Source organism: Oryctolagus cuniculus, chromosome 16 (assembly GCF_051225735.1).
Source record: "Oryctolagus cuniculus isolate XC-2025 breed Fujian yellow rabbit chromosome 16, ASM5122573v1, whole genome shotgun sequence".
NCBI classification, from domain to species: Eukaryota; Metazoa; Chordata; class Mammalia; order Lagomorpha; family Leporidae; genus Oryctolagus; species Oryctolagus cuniculus.
The window spans coordinates 88,666,925-88,682,446 of record NC_142882.1 but is presented as its reverse complement, the minus strand read 5'-3'; the positions used below and the strand labels follow the sequence as shown (position 1 = coordinate 88,682,446).

Sequence of the window (15,522 nt, the reverse complement as noted above, 5' to 3'; positions counted from 1 at the left end):
TACAGAGACAACTGAGGACGAAACACGCTTGCTCAGCCGCCGACACGGTTTGCCTCTGCGGACGCGGAAGTCGGCGGCCCTCTCAGCGTGCCCCCTGCGCGCCTGTGGACTGAGCCCGGGAATGTCTTCCCCACGCAGAGCTGGCGGCCTCGGCGTCTATCCTGTCACCTATCGCCCGTGCGCTCCCAGGCAAACCACGCTGGCCCGAGCCGCCTTCCGCAGCGCGAAGGGCCGGACAGGCGACCGGACGAGCAGGTCCCGACGGACGCCCGCTCGCCAGAGCGTCCACGCGCGGCTCGCGTCCACAGGTCCGAGGGCTCCCGCTCTCCACAGGCGTTTCCCCAACGCCGTAACCTGGCGACATCAAGACAGCCGGCGCGCGCCAGGCGGCCGGGGGACGTCCAGCGGCGCGCGCTGAGGCGAGGCGAAGCCGGGCAACCGGGCCGCGCGACGCGCCAGGCCTGGCTGCGTCCCAGACCGCCTCAGCGTTTCCCTGTAGCCCCGCCGCGAGAAACACTCGCCAGTCTTTTCTTCTCCAAACAAGTCCCAGAACGCGGCGGACCAATGCCGAGAATGGGCGGGAAAGCTACAGCAGCCCGAAGTCGCTCCGCCCCATTGGCTAATCCTGATGTCGATTTCGCAGGCCCGCCTCTCATGCTCACGGGCGGTGTTTTCATTGGGTCCTGTCTGCACTTTTATTGGTGCAGTCTTCTGTCCGTCAAGACTTAGGCGCGAGGAGAGAGGCGGTGAGCACTTCAGTGTTGGGGCTAGAGGCCCCGCCTCCATGTGCCGTGTGCAAAAACAAACAGCCGTTAGGGAGGAGGTGCTGGGGGGCGGGGCCTCACTAGAAGGAAGTGTGCGATTGGGCAATCGTCGGGGTTCAAATCAGCAAGGCTGGCGGCCATTGGCTGCAGTGGAGCGAGGCGGGCCCCGGGTATTGTCCGGCTCTGGCGGCGGCGATCGGTGCTGCGAGAGCGGCGGCAGCGGCTCGGGCGGCAACGGAGGGCGCGCGGCCGAGACCATGGTGAGAGCGGCCGGTCGACCTGACGGGCAGGGCTCAGGGCCGAGCGGGCCGGGAGCGGGGCGGGGGCTGGCGCGGGGCGGCGACCCTGCGGCGCCGGCGCTACCTGTGGAGTCGGGAGTCGGTGGGCGTCGGGGCCGCGGACCCCGACGTGCGCGTCCGGCCGAGGGCTGGGTCCGGCGGGCGGAGCGGCCCCTCAGCCCCGACCCCGCCGCCGGGGACGCCCGAGCGAGCGCTGCTCGGCGGACGCGGACCGCCGGCCGCCGCTGCCCAAGTTGTGTTGGGAGCTGTCGGGTTACGTAATCTCCCGGCCGGGAGCAGGGGCGTCCGAGGGGCGTCCGCGAGCCCCGCGCCGGACAGCTCCCCGCTGCGCGCCCGCCGCGTGGGGCCGCGGGCCGGGTGGGAGGAGTGCGGCGTGCGGCGGGGGCCGGGCCGGGGCCGGGCCGCAGCGGCCGCTCCGCGCTCAGCCGTCGGGCGGTGCGAGGCCGCGGACCGACTGGCCGGTCGGGGGCACCGCCGCGCGCCGGTTGTGAGCTTGGCCCAGCTCAGCCCCGCCGGCTGATCGCCGGTCCTCTCCGTGAAGTCCCCGACTGCGTCCGCGCAGAGCGCCAGATCTCGGTTAGAGACGGCCAGTGATGCGCTGTGCACGCTGTGTCGTTTACAGTAGCCAGCAATACGCAGTGTCCAGCTCGAAGTGCGGGAAGCATTGCGTGGTCATCGCTGAGTGTAAGGTTTTTAACTCGAGAAGCTGTCATTTTCTGTTAACACACAGGAAAGTGTGTTGGCTTCCAGTTTCCAAGTCTCTGAGGAAAATGTTCCCTCCTCTGTAAACCAAGCGCTTTAATTAGCCAGATCAGTGCTAGTCCAGTCCTTGAATTAAAAACTTTATATTGTTTCTCAGCCAGCCGCTGAGTGTATTAAAATGCATAAAGTACGCGTACAGTGGGAGGGGGTTTGGGAAAGCATTCACTATGTAATTTTACATTCAGATAGGTTTGATGCTATACAACTTTGATTTTATTCAGTATAAAAAATTTATTTGGAGCCTTGGAAATAATCATTCTATGTATTGAGGCTTTAAAAATCTGGTTATGTCTACTTCCCTAAAACACAAGTAAATACAGCAGCAAATGTGACAGTTTTGAAACAGTGAGGATCAAATTGCTTAAGCCGAAAAGTTACTGTATAAACTGGGAAGCCTGGGGAATTTTGCACTTGATGGCTTTTAATTAACGACTTAGGTATTTCTTAATCTAGTCAGGGAGACTGATTAGGATTTAGACCCATATACCAGTTGAGAGTTTTAAAAATATTTTATACTAGGGAAAATAGATGGAAAGGTTTCTTTATTTGAGGAATGGTGAGAATATCTCATAAGCCATGTAAAAATGTAGTTATATGGCAAGATAGTCAAAAGTTATAGAAATAGAAGAGGCTCAGACACTGCGTCCCATGTGCCAGTGTCTGTGTTCAGGTCATCTCTCACCCTTTGGAGTTCAGGGAATGAACTCGCTGAGACCTCCCTGTCTGTCTCCCTGCCTCTCAGTTAAACAGAAACACGTTAAAATGCATACTTATATATATGGCATCCTGGTAAAAACCTCTAGAGACTTTTTAATTTTTATTTTATTTAATTTTTTTAAAGATTTATTTTTTAGAAGATTTATTTTATTTATTTGAAAGAGTTACAGAGAGAGGCAGAGACAGAGAGAGAGAGGTCTTCCATCCACTGGTTCACTCCCCAGATGGCTACAACTGCCGGAGCTGCGCTGATCCGAAGTCAGGAACCAGGAGCTTCTTCCGGGTCTCCCACATGGGTGCAGGGGCCCAAGCACTTGGGCCATCCTCCACTGCTTTCCCAGGCCACAGCAGAGAGCTGGATCGGAAGAGGAGCAGCTGGGACTAGAACCGGCGCCCACATGGGATGCTGGTGCTTCAAGCCAGGTGTTAACCCACTTCACCACAGCACTGGCCCCAAAACCTCTAGAGTTTTAATTCTCTCTGGTAAACTTAAATCAGTCTCTTTTGTTGAATTGCAACAAAGAATATAAATCAGTTCTTAAGTTTTATTTTTTTATTTCCTTGTTTTAATACCTCCAAAGCGTTCATTCTCCCCCTCAGATATGATTTTGGGAAATAGGCAAGTGATCCACTGAGACATGAAATTAGAGGGACTATACAAGGTTGTGGGGTTGGTAGGTTTGTTTGCTTAAACTTCTGTAAGGAAAGCATTACGAAAGGAATATGCTGATTCAAAGCTTATCCTCTGTGGAAGTATACTCTCACTAGCCAATTCTGGTAACTTACATTTTTAACCAACTGTTTTTCAGTGAAGAAATGATAGATTTAAATAGTAAATCAAATGGTACAAAAGGGAAAATAATTTTCTTAAAGCAGATATTTTGTGTTCCCTATCAGCAAATAACTTTAATAACTTGAGGCCAGCGCCGCAGCTGACTAGGCTAATCCTCTGCCTTGCGGCGCCGGCACACCGGGTTCTAGTCCCGGTCGGGGCTCCGGATTCTGTCCCAGTTGCCCCTCTTCCAGACCAGCTCTCTGCTATGGCCCGGGAAGGCAGTGGAGGATGGCCCAAGTGCTTGGGGCCCTGCACCCCATGGGAGACCAGAAGCACCTGGCTCCTGCCATCAGATCAGCGCAGTGCGCCGGCCGTAGCGCGCTGGCCGCACTGGCCATTGGAGGGTGAACCAACGGCAAAAGGAAGACCTTTCTCTCTGTCTCTCTCTCTAACTGTCCACTCTGCCTGTAAAAAAAAAAAAAAAAAAAAATTTTTTAATAACTTGTGTCACCTACTAGAAATATATGTGAACACACATACTCTATAATACCCCATTTTTACATAAAGAACAGCACATTGTACTTGTACACCTTTTTCACATAGAAATAGGTTTTGTAGCGTGGTCTATATCAGTGCATATTTTAATTCATTTCTTTCTTTTTTCTTTTTTCTTTTTTTTTTTTTTTGACAGGCAGAGTGGACAGTGAAAGAGAGAGACAGAGAGAAAGGTCTTCCTTTGCCATTGCTTCACCCTCCAATGGCCGCCGCGGCCGGCGCACCGCGCTGATCCGATGGCAGGAGCCAGGAGCCAGGTGCTTTTCCTGGTCTCCCATGGTGTGCAGGGCCCAAGCACCTGGGCCATCCTCCACTGCACTCCCAGGCCACAGCAGAGAGCTGGCCTGGAAGAGGGGCAACCGGGACAGAATCCGGCGCCCCGACCGGGACTAGAACCCGGTGTGCCGGTGACGCTAGGCGGAGGATTAGCCTAGTGAGCCGCGGCGCCGGCTAATTCATTTCTTGAAATAACTGGATAACACTCTATTGTGTTTATATACTATGATTTATTTGACCATTCTGTTCGTGGACGTTAAGATTATTTAAGAAGTACTTATTTTCTATCAGTTGAAAGTAGTATTTGTGAAGATCCTTTTTGTTGTTGTTGTTGTTGTTTTTTAAGATTTATTTATTTGAAAGAGTTACACAGAGAGGAGAGGCAGAGAGAGAGAGAGAGAGAGGTCTTCTATACGCTGGTTCACTCCCCAGTTGGCTGCAATGGCCAGAGCTGCGCTGATCCAAAGCCAGAATCCAGGAGCTTCTTCTGGGTCTCCCACGCGGGTGCAGGGGCCCAAGGACTTGGGCCATCTTCTACTGCTTTCCCAGGCCACAGCAGAGAGCTGGATCAGAAGTGGAGCAGCTGGGTCTTGAACCTGCGCCCATATGAGATGCCATTGCCTCAGGCCGGGGCGTTACCCACTGCACCACAGCACAGGCCCCTGAAGGTCCTTTTTGTGAGTGTGATAAAGTATACATAATAAAGTTTACTTTTTTAAACATTTTTGGATTCACAGTTCACTAGCATTAAGTACAATCACATTGTGCAACCATCATCAATCTCTCTGTAGAATTTTTTGATGTTCTAGGACTGAAAGTCTTCAGTTGGACAGTAACTTCCAGTTTTCACCTCCTGTAGTCCCCGACAACCACAATTCAGTTTTCTGCCTATGAATCGGACTACCCTGAGAAACTTGTATGAAGTGGAATAGTGTACCGTTTCTCTTGTACGATTGGCTTATTTCCCTTAGCATAATGTCCTTAAGGTTCTTCCCTATTGTAACGTGTCACAATTCCCCCTCTCTTTCTTTTTAATTTAATTTAATTTAGTTTTTTATTTTTTTGACAGGAAGAGTGGACAGTGAGAGAGAGAGAAACAGAGAGAAAGGTCTTCCTTTGCCGTTGGCTCACCCTCCAATGGCTGCTGCGGCCGGCGCACTGCGCTGATCCGCAGGCAGAAGCCAGGTGCTTCTCCTGGTCTCCCATGGGGTGCAGGTCCCAAGCACTTGGACCATCCTCCACTGCACTCCCTGGCCACAGCAGAGAGCTGGCCTGGAAGAGGGGCAACCGGGACAGAATCTGGCGCCCCGACCGGGACTAGAACCCGGTGTGCCGGCGCCGCAAGGCGGAGGATTAGCCTTGTGAGCCGCGGTGCTGGCTCCCTCTCTCTCTTTTAAAGGTATTTTGTTTGACAGGCAGAGTGACAGAGAGATCTTCCATCCTCTAGTTCACTCCCCGAATGTCTGAAACAGCAGGACTGGGCCAGGCTGAAGCCAGCATCCTGGAACACTGTCCTGATCTCCCACATGGGTGCAGGGCCCAAGCACTTGGTCCATCCTCCACTGCTTTCCTGGGCGCATTAGTAGGGAACTGGGTAGGAAGGGAAGCAGCTGGGGCCAGCTCAGTGGCATGGTGGGTAAAGCCACCGCCTGTAGTGCCGGCACCCCATATAGGCCTGGTTTGAGTCCTGGCTGCTCCATTTCCAATGAGGCTCTCTGCTATGACCAGGGAAAGCAGTGGAAGATGGCCCATGACCTTGAGCCCTTGCACTGTGGGAGACCCCGAAGAAGCTTTCAGATCAGTGCAGCTCCGGTCATTGCAGTCATCTGGAGAGAACCATCGGATGGAGGATCGATAACTCTCTCTCTGTAACTGTGACTTTCAAATAAATAAATAAAGCTTAGGAAAAAAAAAAAGAAGTGAAGCAGCTAGAATTCGAACCAGCACTCAGATAAAGGTTGCCAGTGTGGCAAATGGCAACTTAACCTGCAATGCAATGCCAGCCCCAGAATTTCTTTTTTAAAACTGAACACTGGGCCGGCGCCACGGCTCAATAGGCTAATCCTCCACCTAGCAGCGCCGGCACACTGGGTTCTAGTCCCGGTCGGGGCGCTGGATTCTTTCCCGGTTGCCCCTCTTCCAGGCCAGCTCTCTGCTGTGGCCAGGGAGTGCAGTGGAGGATGGCCCAAGTGCTTGGGCCCTGCACCTGCATGGGAGACCAGGAGAAGCGCCTTCGGATCAGTGTGGTGCGCCAGCCGCGGCGGCCATTGGAGAGTGAACCAACGGCAAAGGAAGACCTTTCTCTCTGTCTCTCTCTCTCACTGTCCACTCTGCCTGTCAAAAAATAAAAATAAAAACTGAACGCTGGCCGGCGCCGCAGCTCAATAGGCTAATCATCCACGTAGTGGCGCCGGCAAACCGGGTTCTAGTCCCGGTCGGGGCGCCGGATTCTGTCCCGGTTGCTCCTCTTCCAGTCCAGCTCTCTGCTGTGGCCCGGGAAGGCAGTGGAGGATGGCCCAAGTCCTTGGGCCCTGCACCCGCATGGGAGACCAGAAGCACCTGGCTTCTGGCTTCGGATCATCACGGTGTGCCGGCTGCAGCGCACCAGCCACAGCGGCCATTGGAGGATGAACCAATGGTAAAGGAAGACCTTTCTCTCTCTGTCTCTCTCTCTCTCACTGTCCACTCTGCCTGTCAAAAAAAAAAAAAAAAAACTGAACACTATTCCATTATATATATGCATCTCATTTTATCCACTCATCCATCAGTGGATACTTGGATTGAGTCTACCTTTTGACCCTTGTGAATAATGCTGTGAACGTGAGTATGCAAATAACTTGCATTTGATATGGGGGTATATACCTAGAAGTGGAATTACTGGTTCATATGACAATTCTGTTGGATTTTTAGGGGATTTTTTTTTGGTAGCTTTTTATTTTTTCTCTCAAAACAGCTAAGTTCTGAATATATTTTGTGGAAATAATATGTTGATATTTTTAAAAATCATCTAATTATGCACTATTTTAAGTGTGCATAAAAGTTAGATTGACTTGCATAATTCTTCAGTCTGAAAATTAAGGAATTTTTGTATTTGTGGAAACCTCATATTTTGAATTTCCATGCAGGCTGGAGGCAAAGCTGGGAAGGACAGCGGGAAGGCCAAGGCCAAGGCAGTGTCTCGCTCACAGAGGGCTGGGCTGCAGGTGATGAATCTCTGCTCTTATGTTCAATACTGAATTCTTCTGTTCACTGTTGCAGTTGGTGGTCCATGGATGTGCCATTAATTACAGAAAGTCTACTTGTATTATTAAAGGCTTTTAGTTATGTGATTAATTGGTCAAGGCTTAAAATTAGCTATTGTGTTCTCTTCCAAACAAGAACAAATTATAAAAAGGACTTATCTTAATGAACTTGGTAATTTTATCCTGTTCAAAATGTTATTTTAAGATAATAATCATATACCTAGGTTTTTAATTGTATCCTATTAAAGTGAGTATGGTGTGGTTTTTCTATTAAAGGTGTTTGTAATGGTACATTAACTTTCAGGATGAGATGAAATTTAAGGGAAAAATAATGAACTGTTCCCTGGTTCTATGAAGATATTTCCCCGGTAGCCTTCTTTTAGACTATGATCTATTCAAAACCACTAAAATATTTTCCAAGTTTGCATATTTGAATTGTTGCAACTTTAACTCACACTCAGAATTTTCTGGATGAGTAAGAATTACTTTTTATATGATAAGAAGCAGTGTGAAGTAGGGAAGATGGGAGGCTGGACTGTAAGGTTTGGGTTTTATCTTCTAGGCAGTGACAAACCATTGAGAGTTTGCGCCAAGAGGATGACACGATCCAGGTGATAACGAGGGAGGTGAAGACAACCTTGATGCACTCATTGTACATTTTAGGGTTCCATGTAAAGTCTCAGTTTATTTAGAAGCATACTTAAATGGAGGTTATTGAATGCTTAGAGTGAGATGAAAATGAATAGAAAGAATGTGGATGTAGTCAATGGAGAGGAGATCAGAAGTTTTTCTAAGGCACAGAATTTAAGGGACCAGGGAGCTTAAATAAGAATAGGGTAAGTTATGAGAGAAATTTGAGTGGAATCATTTTGGAGTTCGCTGAAGCATCTATGTGAAGTGCTTGGAAGTTGGAAACATGAGTCCAGCTTTCTAAACGAGATGGGATCATTTATGTAGAGTTGATAGTTCAAGCAGTAGATGAGTTTCATAACCTCAGTGGACGGGAAAGGAACACAAAGAGATTGGTATGCCCCTCAGAAACACATGGTTTTTTGAGTCCAGGGAAGAAAAGACTGGGTAGTACTCAGAGTATTAATATTAGAACTCGGCCGGCGCCCGGCTCACTAGGCTAATCCTCCGCCTTGTGGCGCCGGCACACCGGGTTCTAGTCCCGGTCGGGGCGCCGGATTCTGTCCCGGTTGCCCCTCTTCCAGGCCAGCTCTCTGCTGTGGCCAGGGAGTGCAGTGGAGGATGGCCCAAGTGATTGGGCCCTGCACCCCATGGGAGACCAGGAGAAGCACCTGGCTCCTGCCATCGGATCAGCGCGGTGCGCCGGCCGCAGCGCGCCAGCCGTGGCGGCCATTGGAGGGTGAACCAACGGCAAAGGAAGACCTTTCTCTCTGTCTCTCTCTCTCTCACTGTCCACTCTGCCTGTCCAAAAAAAAAAAAAAAAAAAAAAATTAGAACTCTAAATAAAGCAGGATTCAAACTGCAGTGTAGCTTTACGTACTAAGCTGTCATTCCCCTTGCTCAAAATAAAGGGGTGTGTGTGTATATATATTTATTTATTTATTTATTTATTTGAAAGACAGAGTTGTAGAGAGAGGGGGAGATAGAAAGATCTTTGAACCACAAATGACCATAATTGCCAGGACTGGACCTGGCAGAAACCAAGAGCCTATAACTCTGTGCAGGTCTCCCAGATGGGTGGCAGGGCCCAAGTGCTTGGGCTGTCTTCTCCCTGCTTCTCCAAATATGTTAGCAGAAAGCTAGATCAGAAGTGGAACAGCCAGGGGGCTAGTGCTGTGGCACAGCAGGTTAATGCCCTGGCCTGAAGTGCTGGCACCCCACATGGGCATCGGTTCAAGATCTGGCTGTTCCACTTCCCATCCAGCTCTCTGCTATTGCCTGAGAAAGCAGTAGAAAATGTCCCAAAGTCCCACCCGCGTGGGAGACCCGAAAGAAGCTCCTGGCTCCTGGCTTCGGATCGGTGCAGTTCCGGCCTTTGCGGCCAGTTGGGGAGTGAACCATCGGATGGAAGACCTGTCTCTCTGCCTCTCCTCTCTCTGTGAACTCTTAACTTTCAATTAAATAAATAAATCTTTAAAAAAAAAAAAAAAAAAAGAAGTGGAGCATCCAGGACTTGAACCAGCGCCCCTATGGGATGCTGGTGTTATAGTCGGCAGCCCAGAAAGCTGTCTTTTTACCATGCCGGTCTGCTGTGCTCTTGCAGCAACCCAAGACGCTCGGTCTCGTGTGTATTGATTTAAAAAATAAAACTGTTGGGGCCAGCACCTTGGCGCACTAGGTTAATCCTCCGCCTGCGGCGCTGGCATCCCATATGGGCGCCGGGTTCTAGTCCCGGTTGCTCCTCTTCCAGTCCAGCTCTCTGTTGTGGCCCAGGAAGGCAGTGGAGGATGGCCCAGGTCCTTGGGCCCTGCACCCACATGGGAGACCAGGATAAGTACCTGGCTCCTGGCTTCAGATCACCGCAGCTCTGACCATTGTGGCCATTTGGGAGTGAACCAACAGAAGGAAGACCGTTCTCTCTGTCTCTCTCACTGTCTGTAACTCTACCTGTCAAATAAATAAATAAAAATATTTTTAAAAATAATAAAATAAAAACAAAAAATAAAACTAGTTTCTTTAGCTTGAGAAGAAATGTTTTTGTATAACAAACAACATACCACACTCACTAAGGATCCATTCTTCCCTCCCCACCCCTTTTTAAGATTTATTTATTTACTTGAGAGGTAGAGTTACAGATAGAGAGAAGGAGGGAGAGACAGAGAAAGAGGTCTTCCATCTGCTGGTTCACCCCTAGAAGACCACAACAGCCGGAAGTGGGCCAATTTGAAGCCAGGATCCCAGAGCTTCTTCCTAGTCTCCCACGCAGGTACAGGGGCTCAAGCACTTGGGCCATCTTCTGCTTTCCCAGACCATAGCAGAGAGCTGGATCAGAAGTAGAGCAGTTGTCTGGCGCTGTGGCTCACTAAGCTATTCCTCCACCTGCGGTGCTGGCACCCCAAGTTCTAGTCCCGATTAGGGTGCCAGATTCTGTCCAGGTTGCTCCTTTTCCAGTCCAGCTCTCTGCTGTGGCCTGGAAGTGCAGTGGAGGATGGTCCAAGTGCTTGGGCCCTACACCCACATGGGAGACCAGGAGGAAGCACCTGCCACCTGGCTTGGGATCGGTGCAGCACCGGCCATAGCAGCCATTTGGGGGGTGAACCAATGGAAGGAGGACCTTTCTGTCTCTCTTTCTCACTGTCTAACTCTGCCTGTCAAAAAAAAAAAAAAAAAAGTGGAGCAGTAAGGACTCGAACCAGCACCCATATGGGATGGTGGCGCCATAAGCGCCCACCCCATCTTTTTTTTTTTTTTTATTTGAAAGGCAAAGTTACATAGAGAAAGAGAGAGAGAGATCTTCCATCCACTGGTATATTTTCCAAATGATCACAACAGTCAGAGCTGGTCCAGACTGAAGCCAGGAGCCAGGAACTTTTTCTGGGTCTCCCACGTGGGTATGGGGGCCCAAGCACTTGGGCTATCTTTCACTGCTTTCCTAGGTACATTAGCAGGAGGCTGGATCCTAAGTGGAGCAGCCGGGAATCAAACTGGTGCATGTGTGGGATGTCAGCACTGCAGACAACAGCTGAACCCACTGCGCCACACCACTGGCCTCCAGGATCCAACTCTTAAGAAGCTTATACTCATGAGGGAATACGTGTAAGGTGGGGGGGGGGGCAAATGCCTTTTCTCTCTAAGGATGAGATCTTGAAGTAGCTGATAAATTCGGTAACTGAAATGTCACTGCTGGCCTTCAAGAGCAGTGTTTAACAAGACAGGTTTGGGTTGGGAGAAATGGTGACAAGAAAAAAGGGTTTTAGGATTTGCTTTTAAATTTTGTCTTAGGAAAGAAGATATCTAAACTGTAGTAGAATAGTTACCATAGATGTGTAGAGAAAAGTCTGTGAAAGGAAAGGAGCCAGTGGAGGAATTAATTGGAATTGTTGAAATAATGGGGCCTTGAAGTGTGAGGAGAGTTGAGAATACGTTGTGCAGACAGTAGAATTGGGATACTTTGGAAATAAGAACATGCCCTCTTCTCAGAAGGCACAAAGTCACAATGAGTGAATGGCATTGGTTTTTCTTTGCTAACAGTCAACCCTTAACTGAGAGAAGAACAGTGAAGTTAGAGGCCAAGAAAGATGGTTATCGGCGGCTGTTAGGTGAGGGACTGACAGGTGTTAGTGCCGTGATGGAGCCTTGTGGAGTGTGTTTCTGGTAGTAGCACAGCATAGCTTCTCTATTTCGTGATGAAATGCTCATATCGTGCAGAAGTTAAAGAGATGAGGCAGATTACCAGGATACACACACTGGCCCTGGGAACTGTTAATTGCCAAATGTACTTTAGAATAATTTGCTCCAAAATAAACTCATCTTTTAATTTCTTTTTCCCTAAGATCTTTTTGAAGTACCCTTGTAGGTTTGGCTTCTGATCTGTGTGAGCAGCTTTTTGTTTTCTCACGCTTTATTTGTGTTATTCAACCATCAGTTACAGTCTTCTCACTGAGACGTCTGTCTTTCAGTTTCCCGTGGGCCGCATCCACAGACACTTGAAGACTCGCACCACAAGCCATGGAAGGGTGGGTGCCACTGCTGCCGTGTACAGTGCTGCAATTCTGGAGTACCTCACTGCTGAGGTTTGTAGGGGATGTCTGTTGTACGTGGGATTTCAAAAGGAGTTCTAAATTAATTGGCTGAAACCCATAGAATGTACTACAAACAAACAAACACGTTCTTTGGCTTAATAGCAGTTTTAGATGAATGTTGTCAGCCCATCACCTGGTGGCAGTATCAAAAAGAACCTTCATGTACCTGTTTTTAAAGTTAAGCCAGGGCCAGCAATGCATATTAAAAAAGCAGTATAAATGAACTGAACTCTGAAGTATTCCTATTATCAATAGGCAATATTTGTGACGTTACCACAAAGCCTCTTAGCTTATGAGGCTTTGGAGTGGGGTAAAAGTTTGCCAGTGTGATGATATGTAAAAATCGCAAAATATATTATGATGATATCAGAGGGTAAAGATCTAATTAATCCTTGTGGTTCTCTGCTGGTTGTACATGCTGAATTTGACTTTCCAGAAAGATGAGTTACCTGAGCGAGGGTTCTGAATTCCGAGGCCATGGAGCAGCACGTTGCTCAGCCCTACTCCTCCCCTGAGCAGTGAGTGGGAAGCTGTGGAGCTGTGAAACTCCGTCAGCTGTGTGACAGGCTGGGAATCAGAGAAGCAAGCAGGTGGTGTAGTCACCCGTGGTGGCAGAAGCAGCAAGCAGGAGGGTTCTTACTCCGGGGAGGATGTGGCGTGGAGCCAGACGGGGATGCAGGTCTTAGCTGTTTGTCAGCTGTCATTTCAGTAACTTCAAGTCATCTTGTCTCACTGGAAATGTGACATCGATCACAGTAGTTTTGGTTTGCTTGTTATGAGAAAGAGGATTTGTGTGGACATCATAGTTCTAGTTGAGGAGCTTTCTTTCCAAGTCTTGTCGTTTTACATACTCTTTTTAGAAATGTATACATTTTGGGGGCCACTGTTGTGCAGTGGGGTAAGCTGCTGCCCACAGCATTGGCACTCCATACGAGCGCCAGTCCGAGTCCCACTGCTTCACTTCCAATCCCGCTCCCTGCTGACGTGCCTGGGAAAGCAGCAGAGGATGATCTAAGTGCTTAGACTGCCTGCCATGCGTGTAGGAGACTCAGGTGGCGTTCCAGGCTCTTGGCTTCAGCCTGGCCCAAGCCTGGCTGTTGTGGCCATGTAGGGAGTGAGCCAGCAGGTGAAATCAATCAGTCTCTCTCTCTCTCTCTGCCTTTCAAATAAATGAATCTTTTAAACAGTTGACTACTAATATACACCAATCTTACCAAGCAAGGCTCTACTCTAATGATTTCCTATCTATAGAGGAATTCACACAGCTTCCCATAATGCCAGCACAGTTTATAGAGGCAAAATCAAAAAATGCAGTTTGGTACCTAACTAGGATTTTGAAATTTCTCGTTGACTCTATCTGTCAAATAAATTAAAAAAAAAAAAAAAAAAAAGATAATAGAATAAGAGACTTCTAGCTTATTGCCTACTCCTCTGTTGCAGAGAATGATAAGGGGTCAAATGAAGTAGTAAGAGAGTGATATAAAAGCATTAATAGAGATACAAGAAAGAAAGATGTGGCCGGCGCCGCCATAGCTCACTAGGCTACTCCTCCACCTGTGGCGCCGGCACACCAGGTTCTAGTCCCGGTCGGGGCACCAGATTCTGTCCCGGTTGCCCCTCTTCCAGGCCAGCTCTCTGCTGTGGCCCAAGTCCTTGGGCCCTGCACCCGCGTGGGAGACCAGGAGAAGCACCTGGCTCCTGTCTTTGGATCAGCGCAGTGCACCGGCCACAGCAGCCAATGTGGGGTAAACCAACGGAAAAGGAAGACCTTTCTTTCTTTTCTCTATCTCTCTCACTATCCAGTCTGCCTGTCAAAAAAAAAAAAAAAGAAAGAAAGATGTATTATCAGTTTGTATTTATCATCTGCGTATTGTATTTACAGATGCTAGCTATATTTTTAGCTGTAATTGGATCCTTTAGGTATAACAGAATCTTTAAATACTTTACCATTTGTTTGATGTGTAAACTCGCGGCTGCTTGTAGGTACTGGAGCTGGCAGGTAACGCTTCCAAGGATCTCAAAGTAAAGCGTATCACTCCACGTCACTTGCAGCTTGCAATCCGTGGTGATGAAGAATTGGATTCTCTTATCAAGGCTACCATAGCTGGGGGTGGTATGTATTAAGTATTATTACTTAAGCCAGTGTTATTATTGGTCTTTCTAATTAGTATATCATTAGATCATTGATCCAGTGAATTCAAATGATTGAAAGTATATGCACTTTACTTCCATGTTAAATCTACAAGTAGTCTTCTTTTCATAATGATCTAAATAAATATTTGTTCTCATTGTAGTCATACAGTAATGCTATTTTTGTTTCAGTCAGTTCTTTGTCTAAATTTCATACGTGATACTTAAAGCTTGGTGTTTAAAATATTCCCCATACCTCTTAAACTATGTTCAGAAATGATCATAAGAAATCGCTTAATCTGGTACCCTTGAAAGGGATGAAATAACCAAACGGGTCAGGATCAGTGAGGGGAGAGGGAAGTTGGTGCCTTATCTTATTTGGGTTACGCTTGGAGTAGCTAATGAAAGCTTGTGGTACTGTTCTCTAAGTGCAGTCTGTCACACAGTTACACACAGTGTAGAGGGAGGGGTTCACAGACCCCAGAGGTGTACCTTAACAGGATCAAGATGTGAACAGGTACTTAAGCAAGTTTCATTCTTTGTATCACTGCTTTTGGTTTGAGGCACTGTTAAGATGTAGCCACTTTAAAAGTTTCTAATTCTAACTTTTAAAATTTCATTCTAGGTGTGATCCCTCACATCCACAAATCTCTGATTGGAAAGAAGGGACAACAGAAAACTGCTTAGAGGGTTGTTTCGCCCAGCCCTCGTTCTCCCCATCATTGTACTGTAACGGGGACAGAGGAAATCATGGGGATATGTGGAATTTTTAAAACATTTAAATGGAAAGCATAGACAATTACTGTAGACATGATAAAAGAAACATTTGTACGTTCTCAGACTTGGAAGTTTGATAAAAGTACCTTTTCATGTGGTAACAGTTGTGTTGATTGGCGAGGTTTCTCCGTGTTTTATACAAAAATGGAACTGATAAACCATTTTTTAAAAAACAATTTGTCTCAAAATTGTTCTGTTCATGAAATGCTGAGAGTTTTATCAAATTTTGAAATTTTTAAATCCTCATATTCTGAATAATCCTCATATTCTGAATAACCTTAAAATATTGGAAGTACAGCTTTGATACCACGACTTGTTGCCATAATGTATTGACTCTTCGGTGATGTTGTATATGCTGTTAGATACCCTAAGAAAGAAAAGCTCCTGGGGCCGGCGCTGTGGTGTAGCAGGTTTCCCACCGCCTGCAGTGCCGGCACCCATATGAGTACTGGTTCAAGTCCCAGCTGTTCCACTTCCTATCCAGCTCTCTGCTCCGGCCTGGGAAAACAGTGG

The 15,522-nt window shown here is 48.0% G+C and overlaps 1 protein-coding gene across 3 annotated transcripts; it reads left to right on the top strand.

Annotated features, from left to right (window-relative positions):
* Nucleotides 1-769: 769 nt before the first annotated feature.
* Nucleotides 770-15,185, top strand: H2AZ2 (H2A.Z variant histone 2). Of its 3 annotated transcripts, none has more exons than XM_070058412.1 (5): nt 770-1,024; nt 7,274-7,351; nt 11,980-12,093; nt 14,086-14,215; nt 14,858-15,185. In XM_070058412.1, exons 1-5 carry the CDS (start codon nt 785-787, stop codon nt 14,917-14,919), a joined length of 624 nt encoding a protein of 207 aa, XP_069914513.1. In that variant the 5' UTR covers nt 770-784; the 3' UTR covers nt 14,920-15,185.
* The last annotated feature ends 337 nt before the right edge of the window (nt 15,186-15,522 follow it).

Coding starts and splice junctions, on each gene's coding strand:
- H2AZ2 (XM_070058412.1), top strand. CDS start 785: ATGTGCCGTGTGCAAAAACAAACAGCCGTTAGGGAGGAGGTGCTGGGG. Junction 7,352..11,979: donor CACAGAGGGCTGGGCTGCAG/GTGATGAATCTC, acceptor TCTGTCTTTCAG/TTTCCCGTGGGCCGCATCCA. Junction 14,216..14,857: donor GGCTACCATAGCTGGGGGTG/GTATGTATTAAG, acceptor ATTTCATTCTAG/GTGTGATCCCTCACATCCAC.